The sequence below is a fragment of the Pinus tabuliformis genome, chromosome 6 (assembly GCF_031772625.1).
Source record: "Pinus tabuliformis cultivar Carrire ecotype Pingquan chromosome 6, CPIR1, whole genome shotgun sequence".
In the NCBI taxonomy this organism is placed as follows: Eukaryota; Viridiplantae; Streptophyta; class Pinopsida; order Pinales; family Pinaceae; genus Pinus; species Pinus tabuliformis.
In genome coordinates, this window is record NC_142292.1 from 694064719 (window position 1) to 694082478 (window position 17760).

The following is a 17760-nucleotide window of genomic DNA, read 5'->3' on the forward strand; positions in this document are numbered from 1 at the left end:
TTATTTTAAAAATATATATTTAATTTAAACATATTTAAATTAAAAACACATTCATCGACATTACTATACAAATTTATTATAAATAGACTTGGAAATAAAAAAGGTGAAAATCATATTTTTTTTTCTTTCTTTTCGTTTTAAAATTTTTATTATAAATAGACTTGGAATCAAAAAAGAGTCAAAATCATATTTTTCGTTTCTTTCTTTTCTTTTTAAATTTTTTTATTTATTTATGTTTTCCGTAATCAATCCAGCCAAAAAGATCACGTCTGAGTCACTTAACCATAGAGCTTGACCGGAATTAAACGCAAAACTTAATACTAAAACTATCACTCATTTAACAGCCAAATGTTTCAGGACCGGAATAATTAAATGTTAATTATATTTAAACACTTGTCAATTTTTTTATTTAATTACATATATAGTAGATCCACAGGGGAAAAGCAGCTCCGACTGTGAATATCGCGTATCAGAGAGTAATAAAAATGGAATAATACATGTAGGTGAACTGGTTCGTAAGGCAGGGCTTATCACAGCTGGATTGTTCACCGTGGTGAAGATTCGAAGGTTCAGGAGGCAGCGGTAAATTGCACTTCTTGACTGAGACCAGGATAACTTGCGCGAACCCTGTGAGAGGGCTGCCCTGTGTAACTTCATACCGGTAATTTGGCGCGACGAGAAGGAAGAAGATGGAGGACATGACCATGGAAGCAGTGCAGAGGCTGAAGCCGAAACCCCAGCTAACATCGCTTTGAATATACACGACAACAGAGAGGGCAATTCTAATAGCCACACGGCCTGCGAAGTAATACCAGTTGAAGTAGCTCTGCAAGCATCTTTTCTCCCTCTCTCCACCCTGAGCGAACTGATTTGCCCCAAAGATCATGACAGACGGCCTTGTCCTGGCAGAACCGCCCGCCATGAATGTGAAAAACAAAACCAGAAGAGCGAATTGCCTCGCAGATGCGCTCTCGCATTTGTTCAACTTCTTCTCCGTGGCGCTACAGGAAGATGGCAAAATTACAGCCGTCAGCGTCAGAATAAACATTGCCTACAGATTAAGTTTTTAATTGAAGGGCGATCGATAAGATAAAGACCAGCACATATGAAAAGCAGCGGATAGTTATAATTCCAAATCGGTCGATGTAGAAGCCAGACCAGGCATTCAGCATACTGGTAACTGCCACTTTCTTCATGTTGTATTTTGTAATCAGGTATACCATCATGTTCGCTTGCACCCCACCACTGCCAGCTTCTCGTAGATAAATCGGGGATCATATTGCAAATGGTACCAAGATTCAAGTTCATCCAATATGGTTGAATGTGATATATGGTAAGAGAGACGATACGTTTTCAAAACTGAAACACGGTATGATGAATGATATAATGCAATTTTCCTAATAATTTGATTATATGTTTATTGTTAATATTGTTTTAACATGTTTTCCATGAGATGAGATAGAAATTAAAATAAATAAATAATTTAAGGTTAATAATTTAAATAAGGATAAAGCCTATGGGGCTTTGGATTGACAATGAATGGGTGTATTGTTAAGATACTTTTTCCTTCGGATAGGTCACTGGTTCAAATCTTCATGGGTGCTTACCTATTGAAAAAATAAAATAAATAAGGATAAAGATATAACATATTATTAATATTCTATTTCGTAAAATATATGAACAAATTTTGAAATATCAAATTTCACACATTTATGGAGACCTACACTTTGAATTTTTCTTCCTTACTTCTTAAAGTTTTCTTTAAATATGAGAAAATAATATTTCTCCATGCAAATAGAGTGGTGTATGAGAAATTTTATTTTCAATTAAAAAATATTAATATTCCATTTCCTAAAATATATGAACAATTTTTTAGATATCATGATATTTTATGGATATCATTCTCCATTCATCAAATTGAAAGGGATTAATCACCATTGAAAGAGATTATAAATGGTCAAGCAATAGAGGACCACATACAACACCAACTAACTAGATGTTATTAAGCTATTGAAAGACAACTTGGTTATAGCACAAAATAACATGAAACAATAATAAATCAATGTTTGAGTGAAATAGAATTTAAAGTGGGTGATTGGGTATTTGTGAGACTACAAATATATAAATAGATATCACTCAAGAAATAAAAGAATGAAGATAAATTACCACCAAGATATTATGGCCCCTATAAGGTGTCATAGAGGATTGGAACTATGGATTACAAATTGGAGTTTCTTCTATCTCATGTGTACATTCAATCTTTCATGGTTCTTGCTTAAATATGGTAATAGGAGACAAGATCCCAGACCAAACTATTTTACTACAGATAAACTAAGAATGAGAAATCATATTAGATACAAAAACAATCCTAGAACAAGTATTAAGAAGCTGATAAATAAAGAAATTACTAAGTACCTTATCAAATGGAAGAACTTAACGGTGGAAGAGGTGACATGGGAAGATGAGTTGTTCATGCAAAAACACCCACAAATATTCAAGTGTTAAGGACAACACTTGTTTGAAGGGGGCGGGGGAGGACATGTTAAGCCCTATATAAGCCCCATGTTAACCCTAAAAACCCTAATTAATCCCTAGATATGGAATGATTACATTTATATATTACAGTGTTATGCAAGCTAAATCCTTTCATCATACCATTTTATTATATATTGTACTCTTTGTCTCCTACATATAATAATGATACTTAGTCTTAGGATAATAAAGTATGGACTAATATAATGTATTCACTATATAAAAATGTCTCTCCCTTGATGTGTAATATAATTATTGTTTTGTTATCATTTTGAAGGTGCAAGGTTTATAGAAACTAATATACCTATAACAAGGAACTCTATGCCCTTATTCAAGGTGTCAACAAGTGAAAGTGTTATCTAGTGATGGCCAAGGAGGCCATCATGCACAATGATCACCAACAACTACAATATTTGTAGTTCTAGACTAAGCTACAACAAAACATACATTACAAGTGGATGGGGTTTTCATAGTAGTTTCATCTAGTTATCAGGTCTAAGACATACAACACACATAATTTAGTAGACATGCTTTCAAGGGCACCCACATACAATATTATATCTTTGGGAACTTTGATGGACATGGATCATTTTACTTGTGATTTATACAAAAAGGTATACATAGAATATGAGTACTTCAAGGAGGTGTTTCGAGAGATGTGGGGCCAAATTCATATAGAAGAAGATGGAAACAAGGATGATTATCATTTCTAGAATAGGTTACTCTATAAGGTCAACAAACTCTATGCTCCTAAAGGTGAACGATTGCATCTTATCATAGAGGATCACATATCCAAGGTTGTAAGATATTTTATTTTTGGGAAGACAATTGTCAACTTAGAAAGGTACATGCAATAACCCAGAATGCAGGAAGATATAACACAATATGTTATAAGATGTACTTTTCTATACCAACAAGTCTAGTAAAAAGAAGCGAGATCTATACCATCACTTATCACTATCCACTAGACCTTGGGAAATCATTTCCATGGATTATGTTGGAGCTCTATCAATGATTAGGAGGGGACATGACTATTTATTTGTGGTAGCTAATAAGTTCATCAAGATGTGAAATATTATGCCTTGCAAAAAGACCATAAAGGGACAAGAAGTAGCAAACATGTTCTTTAAATAGGTTTCAATGCACTTCAGGATACTAAGGAGCAACATCCCAAAAAAGAATACCAGATTTTTCAGTTCATTTTGGACTAGGTTTTGGGGCGAATGACATTAAGTAGAAGAGATCTACAACATTCCATCCATAGAAATATGGGTAGACATAAACAGTCAACAAGAATTTGGTGTAGCTTTTGAGGGGTTACAATCATAAGCATCCAACATATGGTGTAAAAATACGATCTATATACAAAACTATTATAACACGTCTCGATTTGGAAAATTGGAATTTGAAACATTCTAGAGCCTTTTTAAGGCTTCAAATGACACCTTTTTGGGTGAATTTTATTTGTGATGTAGCTTGGAACCTTTGAAGTTGATCTACACTCATAGAACTTACCAACATTATGAATCACATCAACCAACACTAGTATGCAAAATTTTTGCCTCTTTCAATTTGACCTACCATGCTGACCACCACATCATGAAAGGATGCCATCTTATAATCTAAGATCTATTTTAAGTACATATCTAACATGAGTGGAGAGGGATCAAATTTCTTCACATGAGTGGAGAGGGATCAAATTTCTTCACCCACAAACATTTTTGAGAGTGCAAAATAAAATGTAAAATTTTTCATTGTTTAAATTGTATTGTTGAGTGCTATAGAGTATATAACATATACTCGTATTCCAAAATATCTTTGTTGGATTTGGATAGAAAAAAAACATATACCTAAAAAATGACCAACTAGGTCAAAGGTTTTCACGGTAAAAACTTATTCTTTTCAATAGCTTTATATTATATGCATTATTTTTTTAAACAATATATAATATATACATAGTTGATATTAAAATATTTTACATAATATGTACATTTAGATTAGAATGATTTTTTTATTAATGATATATTATGATTTTTTTATTATTGATATATTTTTAAGTATTAAAATATTTTATTGATAACTCATATTGAATATTTTATTATATACAACCTTAAATATTTTGTTTTAAATTTTTTTCTATAAAATAAATATATATGAAGTTGATATCCAAATAAATTAGGTAACATGGACCTTCAAATATTTTATTTAAATCTAGTGTTGAAATATTTTTGAAAAGTATAAGAATTTAATATCTTAATCACATTTTTTTTTGTATATTAAGTCATATGGACAACTAACTAAATATGTATAGCAGATTCATTATTATTATTATTATTATTTTTATTATAGCCAAATTGATTTATAGAATATTTTATTTTTATTTTAAGAGGGACAAGTGTCAACTCCACTTTGAGCATTGTTTTTTATTATAGCCACATTACTTATATATTTAAAGAATATCTTATTTTTATTTTAAGAGAGACAAGTGTCAACTCCACTTTGATCATAGACATAATTACATTGGGTTGTATTGAAATTACAAGCTTGATGGGTAATCCTATGCAATCCAAGTGCCCTAGCATGGGGATTTTCCAAGGTGCTGAATCCATATATACAGTAAGAAAACTAGTTTAAATAACACAAATCAAGATTTCGCCTCATTGTACTAAAGACAACTCCTTTAATAAACTTCTTGGCTCCATTACTTATAGATATTGGGCGAAGAGTGTATTCATGACTTTAAACCAATCATTAATGAATTGAGATTTAAAATATATCAATCTTTATAACTGAAAATTGAATATCTTATAACATTCATTGATTGTGCTAATATAATGTATAGATTATCACTCACTCACTCATATTTATTAATTAAACCCTAATTATATTTAGGCCACTATTGGCGATGAGGGGATCCTTGGGGAGACCTTCGGCCTTGAACAGATGTTTGAAATTTATTCAGTTCGTTATTCGTTTACAGATTGTGAAGGATGAGGGGATCCATGGGGAGACCTTAGGCCTTGAACAGATGTTTGAAATTTATTCAATTCGTGATTCGTTTACAGATTGTGAAGGATAACCAAAAGTTTCAGGGAGGGCACACGTTGATATCCAAATTATATGCAAAAACTTATATACATTCAGATGTGGCTACACATTGTTTAGGCAGCAATGCAAAATTAGAACCCCACAAAACAAAGGACGATTTTTTGGTCCACTGAGCACGATTCAGACGTTAACCACTTATTAATGGAGTGTCATCTCATTCTCATGTTGAAACAACTGGACTCTGACGCACCTCCGAATTTTCCATTTTGCCAATGACATTCAAATCCGGCGCTAAGAAAAATGAGAATTGAAACGGAACTTGTATCATTGAAAAATGAAGTGACCCCACTCTGGTGAAGCCCATGTTTCCCTTCCTATTCTTGCACACATTCGAATTCAATCTCGTGACAACCAGTCGAAGCGTCAGGTTTATTTTCTAAGGCAGTGAACGGATCTTGATGTTTATAGGTACGAGTACAGATTATAAAATATACCAAGTTGAGGGCCTCGAGGGCCGACAAAAGCCAGTAGAAATATTCGAGATGACCACGGTTCAGATTGTCGTCGAGCCAGTCCGGTTGCCCGTCGCGGCCGGTCGTATTGTGGATTAAATTGACGAGCACGGCGTTTAAATAATTACCCAACGCAGTCATGCACAAAGACATCGCTATTGCCGTGCTGCGCATCGTGGCCGGGAATTGATTGTAAAAGAACTCGACGTAACCCACTGAGTAAAATGCTTCTGCCAGTCCGTGGTTGCAAAACTGGGGAAGCAACCACAGCGCAGAGATGGGAACAACGGCAAATGGCTGGTCAGTTAGACCGTGACTTCGGGCTGCTCTCCGTCTCTTCACTTCTACTAAACCGGCTGCCAACATAGATGACGATGAAATGGCGAATCCGATCCCCAGTCTTTGAAACACGGTGATACCTCTGTTATTCCTTGTTCTGCGCCTGGCATAGGGCACGACAACCCTGTCGTAAAATGGCAGCCATACGATGAGAACAAGCAGAGAGAAAACCGAGAATGATCCGGCGGGTATTTCGAAACCCTTGGAGCCTATCCGCCGGTCCATGCTTAGGGCTTGCAAAACGGAGAACGTGTGATACTGTGCGTTTGTGATTTGATTGGCAATTCCGCAGGAAAATATGGGAAGTGTTCTGATGACGGATTTGAGCCCCTCAATATTTTCAACAGAACAGACACTCCAGCTGCTAATCGGTGAGGAGCCATCCGCTCGGTTGGGGCGGGGATTCATTATGGCAGCTTTGTTCAAGAACCTGGTGGTCATAACAATTTTCAAAATTAGGGTTCCTTGTTAAAAAGTATATAAACAGATGCGCTGATTGACGTGGAAGTACCCTTCAAACAATGCAATTAATAGCAGAAGCCTAAGACTGAAAACGAGTATGGAATCAGACATTTAAAACTAGATTCATCCCAATGTAAAGCAATGCATTCCTTTTTTAGATGTCAATGTACAAGACAAATGGCCTCCATATGAAATAGAAAAGCTGTTGGATCCTCATCCTAGTCGGTCCATCAATCTACATCTATAGAGAGAGGCTCTTGAATCCTCATTCTAGTGACTCGATCCATGAATATATCAATCAATTACGAATACAGCATACTGGAGAGGCGCCAATTCCAGACACAGTTGCAGAGAAGAAATCAAGTGATGCAGTCATAATTTTGCAAATTTACATATCAATTCTTAGAGAGGCAAACTCTACTTATGGTTGAATAGAAATTCAGTGGTTTAAGGCTTTTCTGGACCAATATTTATAAGATATATACCCTTCTCTCTATAATACTGTGTACTTATTTCATATAAGACCTTGTAGAATCAGAATGAGAATTCTCGATTTGAGAATTATGTACTGTAATGTGGATTTCTTACTTACCAAAAGAGACCAGAGAATCACACACGTGTTCTATTTTAGTTCTAAGCTAAATGTTGCGATATAGCCTACTGCGTGTCGTTGTTGAGTAGGAACGTGGAAGCCCGCGACTTTGATAGTTTGATAGGCAGGAGGAGAGTTCATTAGTTTATCTTTAATTATGATAAAAATTAATGTAATTAGGAATAGTTTAAATTCGAATGGTTTTTAGTGTGATTTTTTGGAGTTTTTTGGTAAGTTTTTCTGGTGTAATTTCTCTAAAATCTAGCATGAACATATTGAAGTCACAAGTTTGATGGCTAAACTCTGCACAATCAAATTGCCTTAGGGATTTTTCAGGGTGCTGAATCCATATATACAGTCAAAAAACCAGTTTAAATAACACAAATTATTAAAATCACAAGTTTGATGGGTAATCCGTGCACAATCAAAGTGCCCTAAGGTTTTTCCCGCGCTGAATCCATATATAGAGTGAAAAAACCAATTTAAATAACACAAATTAAAATTTCACCTCAAACTTTTCCCACTGATTCAACCATGGGAAAGTCCAAAAAATCGCACTAAAAACAACTCCGTTTAAATTATAGTTACCAAATTCAAATTTAAATTTAAATTTATTTGGATAAGTAAGAAAATGGAGAACATACATTTTCAAATTATTAATAACCATTATAATAATAAAAAATTCTGTTTAAAAAAACTATTTCCAATTATTAATAATTACAAATAAAATTATATAATTTTACATTTAAAATAACAAATTATAAATTCTTTTATCTACACGTTCATCTAAACTATAAATATATATTTTGTTCAATATAAACTGAATAAAAAAAGCATACATAGATTACTATATAGATTTCATTAAAAACCTGCTAAATAATTAAAATCAACCTGCACTACCATCATTTATTAATGTATTACCATTAATATTAATAGTAACTAGTAAAAGTAGGCATGTCACGGATCCACTGAACTGGATTTTCTTGTGTTGCAACCCCACCTCTTCGTTGCCTTCGGCCTGATTAAATCCTGTCGAAAATCAACGTCTTACTAGACGAACCCAATCGAACATCCCGAATTTTCAAACTTTTCCTGCTATTATGGCCGAATTTGGTAATTATAGTTTAAATCTTCTATGTTAGGTTAATTTTGTCAACATCCCGAATTTTCAAACTTTTCTGGCTTAATTTTGTCAACATCCCGAATTTTCAAACTTTCTCGGCTTAATTTTGTCAACATCCCGAATTTTTAAACTTTTCTGTCGTAATTTGTCAACATCCCGAATTTTCAAACTTTATAGTTATGTTATATTAATTTTGTATAAAATGGAGTACAAATTTACAATTTGAGCTATGAAATTTAAATGTTTAGAAATTATTTTAATATATTGAATTTATTTACATTTTTAAACAAAATAGAACAACCATCCCACTTTAAAAAATTCGTTATTTAAAAAGACCCAATCTTAAAAGTAATTAAACATCGCCTTTTATTTAATTTAAAAAATTAAATTACTTTTCCACTGAATTGAACTGAAGAGAGAAAGAAGGATCATTTTTCAACTAAATTAATTTGTTAGTATCTTTACAAAGATCTTTTCAAAACCTGAAACCTTTTATTTGCAATATGCACGTTTTTTATGAAATGGTGTTATTATATTTACGAAGACCTTTTAAGAAATCAAAACTTTTACTTGTATTAGCGGGGTTTTGACTTAATGATCGGATTCAGTGAAGAACAAAAGTCGGTCACAGTTATTCTTCAGCTCAATTTGGTTTATGGTCAATGTCTGCTGGTTAGAGTTGGTGGGAAATAGACTTTTGGGATTATTTTCCTTTATAAAATGATAAAATTATTTATAAATAGTGGGTGTTGTTGGAAATAATTAATTTTAAATTACATGTAAAATTTCAATTCCTATAAAGAACTTACGTATTTTATTTTTATTTCAAAATAATGAAGAAAAAAAAAATGGTGGTGATTATAGACTTATCCACTTAATTTGGATGAACAGGGCGATACTAGAACATACTGTCAGGTGAAGTTTGAGAAACATCTGGATATCTATATCTGTAAGTTTAAACACTGATCTATTTTTTTTCAATTTAATTGTATATAAAAATAGATTTAGATGGAATAAAAGAGCTACGATTATCAATATGTAGTACCAGGTAGCAGTAAAAATGGAATAATACATGTACCTGAACTGGTTCGTAAGGCAGGGCTTATCACAGCCGGATTGTTCGCCGTGGTGAAGATGCAAAGACTCAGGGGGCATGGGGAAATTGCGCTTTTTGAGCGAGGCCACGATAACCTGCGCGAACCCTGCGAGAGCGCTGCCCTGTGGAACTTCATACCGGTAATTTGGCGCGCCCAGACGGAAGAAGATGGAGGCCATGAGCATGCAAGCAGTACAGAGGCTGAAGCCTAAACCCCAGCTAACATAGCTTTGAATGTACACGACAACAGTGAGGGAAATTATAACAGCCAGATGGCTTACGAAGTAATACCAGTTGAAGTAACTCTGCAACCGTCTTTTCTCCCTCTCTCCACCCTGATCGAACTGATCCGCCCCGAAGGCCATGGCAGACGGCTTTGTCCCGGCAGAACCCCCCGCCATGACTGCGAAAAAGAAAACCAGAAGCACGAATTGCCCCGCAGATGCACTCTCGCATTTGTTCAACTTCTTGTCTGTGGCGCTGCAGGAAGACGGCAAGAGTCCCGGGATTACAGCCGTGAGCGTGAGAATAAATATTCCCTGCACATCGAATTATAATAAAAACACAGGCAATATTTTTGCTGATCTGGTCGATTAAGAACAAACGTCGCTGCATTTAATTGAAGGCTGATCGATAAAATACAGACCAGCACATATAAAAAAACAACCGATGCTTATCATTCCAATCGGCCGACGTAGGAGTCTGCCAGAAAGGCGCCGGGCAGGGTTGCAAGGCCCATTGTTCCAAACCAGGCATTTAGTATACTGGTAGCTGCCACTTTCTTCATGTTATATTTTGTAATCAGGTATACCATCATGTTCGCTTGCACCCCCACCACTGCGAGCCTCTCGCAGGTCTCCGTACCTGTAGGTCAACGAAGAAAAATCAAGGATCATATTATAACCCTACCCATTTAGTTCTGGCTGGGTATTCATTACAGGTGATTTGAGAATAAACGCAGTTATAGATTTCACCTATTATGAAAGGCATGGTTTTCAAGCCGCCAGCTGTTCTGGGCTGTTGACCATCTGCCTCGTCGTTCCCCAACTGTCGATACGGTCTCTTCGCTGGTAGAGAAAAGAATGAACGCAAATGATCATTTACAGATGGACTGTCATGCTCTTCACATCCGAGAGGCCGGCCCGATTCGTCCATTTGCAAAGCTAATTCGACTACCCTTTTCTCTTCTGCCATAGCCATGGCTTGGCAAGATCTGGTACCTGTGAAATAAACATGTGAATGGACTTAGTTCATAGATATATAATACTACATAAACAAGTAAATTTAAAGAAAATGCTTTTCTGTGAAGGTAGTTATCAATGAACATCCATAACTCGTTTGCATGGTTAACTAAATTGCAGATTCTAGAAATATTGCGAAATTGAAACAATAAATAGCCTTACCAGGAGCAGTTCAGCTCTGAGATGCTGTGAGTTCCACCCCCAATAGATAACGAGCTCTTTCTTGGGCCAATCCCGGTGGGTTTCTTGCATGTGTATTGAAATATTTAAATATGAAAGGAACGTGAATGGGCGTGTATCGCCAGGTTTCTTGCATCTCGAATGGAATATTTAGATATGAAAGCAACGTGATCAAAGGGCGTGTTGCAAGTGGAGTGCACTCCTTTTGACGGTGCCTGTCCCGAGAGCAGAGTAGGTTGGAGAATGACGCTAGGTTCCGGATAATAGTAACAGTTGACCTTAAAAGGGAAATTACCTTCAGATTCTTGATATAATTTTTATGAATTTCTTAACAAAAGGAGACGCTTCATTGCCAGTCAAGGTTTAAATAGTTTAATGCGAGAAGTTACCTTCAGATTCTTTATATATTTTTATGAATTTCTTAGCAAAAGGAGACGCTTCATTGCCAGTCAAGGTTTAAATAGTTTAATGCCCGTTAGGTTTTAGATAGTTTAATATTGTAAATGATCAATCAACACTATACCCACCCACCATGTTGACCACCACATTATGAAAGGATGTTATCTTAAAATCCAAGAACTATTTTAAGTACCAATTTAATATAACAGGAGTGGAGAGGTATCTAATTTTTTGAGGTGCAAATGTTTTGAGAGAGACAAATATAATGTGCAATTTTTCATTGTTTAAATTGTATTTTTGAATGTTATAGTATACATAATTTATACTCTTAATCCAAAAAATATTTGTTGTTGGATTTGGACAAAAAAATATACACTTCAAAAAAACCAACCAGTTCAAAGGTTTTAACCATAAAACTTATTTTTTTCAATAATTTTATATGATATATGTATTTTTTTTTAAAAACAATATATAATATATACATAGTTGATATTAAAATATTTTATATTATATGTATATTTAGATATTTTATCACTGCACATTAGAATAATTCTTTTATTAATGATATATTATGATTTTTTTATTATTGATATATTTTTAAGTATTAAAATATTTTATTGATAACTCATATTGAATATTTTATTATATACAATATTCAATATTTTGTTTTAACATGTGTTTCTATATAAATAAATATATATGAAGTTGATATCCACATAAATTAAGTAACATAGATCTTCAAATATTTTATTTAAATCTAGTGTTCAAATATTTTTGAAAAATATAAGAATTTAATATCTTAATCACAATTTTTTTATTATAATAAGTCATATGGACAACTAACTAAATATGTATAGCATATTCATTTTTTGTTTCTTAGTATAGTCATATTGCTTATATATTAGAGAATATTTTATTTTTATTTTAAGAGGGACAACTGTTAACTCCACTTTGAGCATTGTTTTTTATTATAGCCACATTGCTTATATATTTAAAGAATGTTTTATTTTTATTTTAAAAAAGACAAGTGTCAATTCTACTTTAAACATAGACATAATTACATTAGGTTATATAATAAACCCTTTGACTATTGAGCTATCCATATATTCATGACTTTCAACCAGATTCTAAAAAACTCAAAAACCCACCTTTTTCACATTTCAAATATTTAACACACTTACAAATAAAAAACAATCATTAATGAATTGAGATTTAAAATATATCAATCTTTATAACAGAAAATTGAATATCTTATAACATTCATTTAGGGGGCACACGTTGATATCCAAGTTATATGCAAAAATTTGTATACATTCAGATATGGTTACACATTGTTTAGGCATCAATGCAAAATTAGAACCCCGCAAAGCATAGCACGATTCTTTGGACACTGAAATGTCCACTGAGCACGATTCAGACGTTAACTACCTATTAATGGAGTGCCATCTCATCTCATTCTGATGTTGAAACAACTGGACTCTGACGCACCTCCGAATTTTCCATTTTGCCTATGACATTCAAATCCGGCGCTAAGAAAAATGAGATTCGAAACGGAACATGTATCATTGAAAAATGAAGTGACCCCACTCTGGTGAAGCCCATGATTCCCTACCTATTCTTGCACACATTCGAATTCAATATCGTGACAACCAGTCGAAGCGTCAGGTTTATTTTCTAAGGCAGTGAACGGAGCTCGATGTTTATAGGTACGAGTACAGATTATAAAATATAGCAAGTTGAGGGCCTCGAGCCCCGACAAAAGCCAGTAGAAATATTCGAGATGACCACGGTTCAGATTGTCGTCGAGCCAGTCCGGTTGCCCGTCGTGGCCGGTCGTATTATGGATTACATTGACGATCACGGCATTTAAATAATTGCCCAACGCAGCCATGCACAAAGGCATCGCTATCGCCGTGCTGCGCATCGTGGCCGGGAATTGATTGTAAAAGAACTCCACATAGCCAACAGAGTAAAATGCTTCTGCCAGTCCGTAGATGCAAAACTGGGGAAGCAACCACAGCGCAGAAATGGGAACAACGGCCAATGGCTGGTCAGTTAGACCGTGACTTCGGGCGGCACTCTGTCTCTTCACTTCTACTAAACCGGCTGCCAACATAGATGACGATGAAATGGCGAATCCGATCCCCAGTCTTTGAAACACGGTGATACCCCTGTTATTCCCTGTTCTGCGCCTGGCATAGGGCACGACAACCCTGTCGTAAAATGGCAGCCATACAATGAGAACAAGCAGAGAGAAAACCGAGAATGATCCCGCTGGTATTTCGAAACCCTTGGAGCCTATCCGCCGGTCCATGCTCAGGGCCTGCAAAACGGAGAACGTGTGATACTGTGCGTTTGTGATTTGATTGGCAATTCCGCAGGAGAATATGGGGAGTGTTCTGATGACGGATTTGAGCCCCTGAATATTTTCAACAGAACAGACACTACAGCTGCTAATCGGTGAGGAGCCGTCCGCTCGGGTGGGGCCGGGATTCATTATGGCAGCTTTGTTCAAGAACCTGGTGGTCATAACAATTTTTAAAATTAAGGTCCGTGGCCTTAAAATGTGAATGAAGCCTAATACAATATATATCGCATGTTAAACAGTATATAAACATATGCGCTGATTGACGTGGAAGCACCTTTCAAACAATGCAACTAATAGCAGAAGCCTAAGACTGAAAACGAGAATGGAATCAAACATTTAGAACTAGATTCATCCCAATGTAAAGCAATGCATTCCTTTTTTAGATGTCAATGTACATGCCAAATGACCTCCATATGAAATAGAAAAGCTGTTGGATCCTCATCCTAGTCGGTCCATCAATGTATATCTATAGAGAGAGGCTCTTGAATCCTTATTCTAGTGAATCGATTACGAATACAGCAGACTGGAGAGTCGCCAATTCCTGATACAGTTGCAGAGAAGAAATCAAGTGATGCAGTCATAATTTTGCAAATTTACATATCATTTCTTAGAGAGGTAAACCCTACTTATGCATCGGTATCGATTATGGTAGAATAGAAATTCAGTGGTTTAAGGCTTTTTCTGGACCAATATTTATAAGATATATACCCTTCTCTCTAATACGGTGTACTTATTTCAGATAAGACCTTTTAGAACCAGAATGAGAATCCTCGATTTGACAATTATGTACTGTAATGTGGATTTCTTACTTATCATAAGAGACCAGAGAATCAGACAGAGTAGGTATTAGAGAGTGCAGCATACAGCACTAAACACACATGCTCTGATACCATATCAGAGAGAGAGAGAGCGGAGACAGACTCAAAACACATAACACAGAAAACACAACTTGTTTTCATTTGATAACTGAAACAGGCTTATATACACAGCACAGATCTTTCTGGAGATCTATGGGGCGGTGCCCATTGTCAACGTATCCACGACTTTTTAAACCTGTACTATAAATATCTGCTATATTCTCTAAATTAATCTAGCTACTACATTAAATAAGAGTAATTGGAATTAATACCTTCCAACAGTAGGAACGTAGCGCAAGCCAGGGACCTTCATAATTTGATATGGCAGGAGAGTTCATTAGTTTATCATAAATTATGATAAAAATAAATGTAAATAGGAGTAGTTTGAATTATAGTTACTAAATTCAAATTTGAATTTTATTGAATTTAAATTTATTTAAATGCATAAGAAATGAGAGAGTATATTTACTAAAAAATTAATTAAACGATTATAATAATAAAAATTTCAAATATTTTTATATTAAAAATTATTTTCAATTATTAATAATTACACATAAAATTATATATTAAATAAAATATATAATTTTACATGTAAAATAACAAATTACAATCTATTGATTTATATATTCATCTAAAGTATAAATATGTATTTTGCTCCATATAAACTGAATCAAAGAAGCATACATTTGAATTAGCTGTGTATAATCATAAATCATAAATTTCTATATACATTTTCATTAAAAACCTGCCATTACGATTATAAATGTATTACCATTATTATTAATAGTAACTAATAACAGTAATGGATCCAGACAGGTTTCTAAAAATGAATAGTTGTGTGTCTGGGAACAGCTTAAGAACACTCCTAAATAGCCCTTGTCAAGAATCTGAACAGGGTTCTAAATATGAATAGTTCTGTGTCTGGGAACAGCTGAACAACACTCCTAAATAGCCCTTATCAAGAATCTGAATAGGGCGATACTAGAAGATACTCTGTATACTGAAGTTTGAGAAACATCTGTATATGTATATCTGTAAGTTTAAACACTGATCTATTTTTTTTTTAATTAATTTAATTGTATATAAAAGCAGATCCACATGGAATGGAATAAAAGCGCTACGATTGTGAATATGTAGTATAAGGTAGCAGTAAAAATGGAATAATACATGTACCTGAACTGGTTCGTAAGGCAGGGCTTATCACAAGTCGATTGTTCGCCATGGTGACGATGCAAAAACTCAGGGGGCATGGGTAAATTGCGCTTCTTGACTGAGGCCACGATAACCTGCGCGAACCCTGCGAGAGCGCTGCCCTGTGGAACTTCATACCGGTAATTTGGCGCGCCCAGAAGGAAGAAGATGGAGGACATGAGCATGGAAGCAGTACAGAGGCCGAAGCCGAAACCCCAGCTAACATCGCTTTGAATATACACGACAACAGTGAGGGCAATTATAATAGCCACACGGCCTGCGAAGTAATACCAGTTGAAGTAGCTCTGCAACCGTCTTTTCTCCCTCTCTCCACCCCGATCGAACTGATCCGCTCCGAAGGCCATGGCAGACGCCTTTGTCCCTGCAGAACCCACCGCCATGACTCCGAAAAACAAAACCAGAAGCGCGAATTGCCACGCAGATGCGCTCTCGCATTTGTTCAACTTCTTGTCCATGGCGCTGCAGGATGACGGCAAGAGTCCCGGGATTACAGCCGTGAGCGTCAGAATCAATATTCCCTGCAGATGAATTCTAATAAAAATAGAGGCAATATTTTTCCGGATCCGCTCGAGTAAGAAAAAACGTTGCTGCATTTAATTAAAGGGAGATCGATAAGATACAGACCAGCACATATGAAAAGCAACCGATGGTTATCGCTCCAAATCGGCCGAGGTAGGAGTCTGCCAGAAAGGCGCCGGGCAGGGTTGCAAGGCCCATTGTTCCAGACCAGGTATTCAGCACACTGGTAGCTGCCACTTTCTTCATGTTGTATTTGGTAATCAGGTATACCATCATGTTCGCGTGCACCCCCGCCAATGCGAGCTTCTCGCAGGTCTCGGTACCTGTAGGTCAACGAAGAAAAATGAAGGATCATATTATAACCCTACCCATTTAATTCTCGCTGGGTATCGGGCCGCTTAAATCCTATAGCTAAGTATTCATTACAAGCGATTTGAGATTAAATGCAGTTATAGATTTTACCTATTATGAAAGGCATGGTTTTCAAACCGCCGGTTGTTCTGGGCTGTTGACCATCTGCCTCGTCGTTCCCCAATCGTCGATACCTTCTCTTTGCTGCTGGCAGAGAAAAGAACGAACGGAAGTTATCATTTACAGATGGACTGTCATGCTCTTCATTTCCCGGAGGCCGGCCCGATTCGTCCATTTGCAAAGCTAATTCGACTACCCTTTTCTCTTCTGCCATTGCCATGGCTTGGCAAGATCTGGTACCTGTGAAATAAACATATGAATGGACTTAGTTCATAGATATATAATACTACATAAACAAGTAAGTTTATGTAAATTTAAAGAAAATATTTTTTTGTGAAAGTAGTTATCAATGAACATCTTTAACTCGTTTGCCTGCTTAATTAAATTGCAGATTTTAAAAATATTGCGAAATTTAAACCATAAATAGCCTTACCAGGAGCAGTTCAGGTCTGAGATGTTGTGAGTTCCACCCCCCAAAAGATAGCGGACTCTTTCTTGGGCCAAAGAATTGTCACGCTGGGTTTCTTGCATGTTTATTGAAATATTTAAATATGAAAGAAACGTGAATGGGCGTGTATCGCCAGGTTTCTTGCATCTCGATTGGAATATTTAGATATGAAAGGAACGTGATCAATGGGCGTGTTGCAAGTGGGGTGCACTCCTTTTGACGGTGCCTGTCCCGAGAGCAGAGTAGGTTGGAGAATGACGCTAGGCTCCGCTTAAGAGTAACAGTTGACGTTAAAGGAAAAATTACCTTCGGATTCTTTATATATTTTTATGATTTTTTTAACAAAAGGAGACGCTTCATT

General features: G+C 35.5%; 3 protein-coding genes across 3 annotated transcripts; all 3 read right to left on the reverse strand.

Annotated features, from left to right (window-relative positions):
* Positions 1–469: 469 nt before the first annotated feature.
* On the reverse strand, positions 470–1048 carry LOC149260546 (protein NRT1/ PTR FAMILY 8.2-like). The gene has a single exon (XM_089459980.1). The coding sequence runs from the start codon at positions 1046–1048 to the stop codon at positions 470–472; it is 579 nt and encodes a 192-aa protein (XP_089316106.1).
* Positions 1049–5422: 4374 nt separating this feature from the next.
* Positions 5423–11818, reverse strand: LOC149260547 (protein NRT1/ PTR FAMILY 3.1-like). The gene is given in 5 exon segments (XM_089420837.1): positions 5423–6861; positions 9687–10243; positions 10351–10568; positions 10679–10924; positions 11108–11818. Coding segments are annotated over 4 exon segments (1908 nt in total). The 5' UTR covers positions 10905–10924; positions 11108–11818; the 3' UTR covers positions 5423–5954.
* Positions 11819–12803: 985 nt separating this feature from the next.
* On the reverse strand, positions 12804–17536 carry LOC149260548 (protein NRT1/ PTR FAMILY 3.1-like). The gene is made up of 5 exons (XM_089420835.1): positions 17385–17536; positions 16943–17191; positions 16586–16803; positions 15923–16479; positions 12804–14043 (listed from the first exon to the last, which is right to left on the reverse strand). The coding sequence occupies exons 2-5, from the start codon at positions 17169–17171 to the stop codon at positions 13137–13139; spliced, it is 1911 nt and encodes a 636-aa protein (XP_089276961.1). The 5' UTR covers positions 17172–17191; positions 17385–17536; the 3' UTR covers positions 12804–13136.
* Between the last annotated feature and the right edge of the window lie 224 nt (positions 17537–17760).

Coding starts and splice junctions, on each gene's coding strand:
- LOC149260546 (XM_089459980.1), bottom strand. CDS start 1,048: ATGTTTATTCTGACGCTGACGGCTGTAATTTTGCCATCTTCCTGTAGC.
- LOC149260548 (XM_089420835.1), bottom strand. CDS start 17,171: ATGGCAATGGCAGAAGAGAAAAGGGTAGTCGAATTAGCTTTGCAAATG. Junction 16,804..16,942: donor AACCATGCCTTTCATAATAG/GTAAAATCTATA, acceptor GTTGACCTACAG/GTACCGAGACCTGCGAGAAG. Junction 14,044..15,922: donor TGCCTTACGAACCAGTTCAG/GTACATGTATTA, acceptor TATGACCACCAG/GTTCTTGAACAAAGCTGCCA.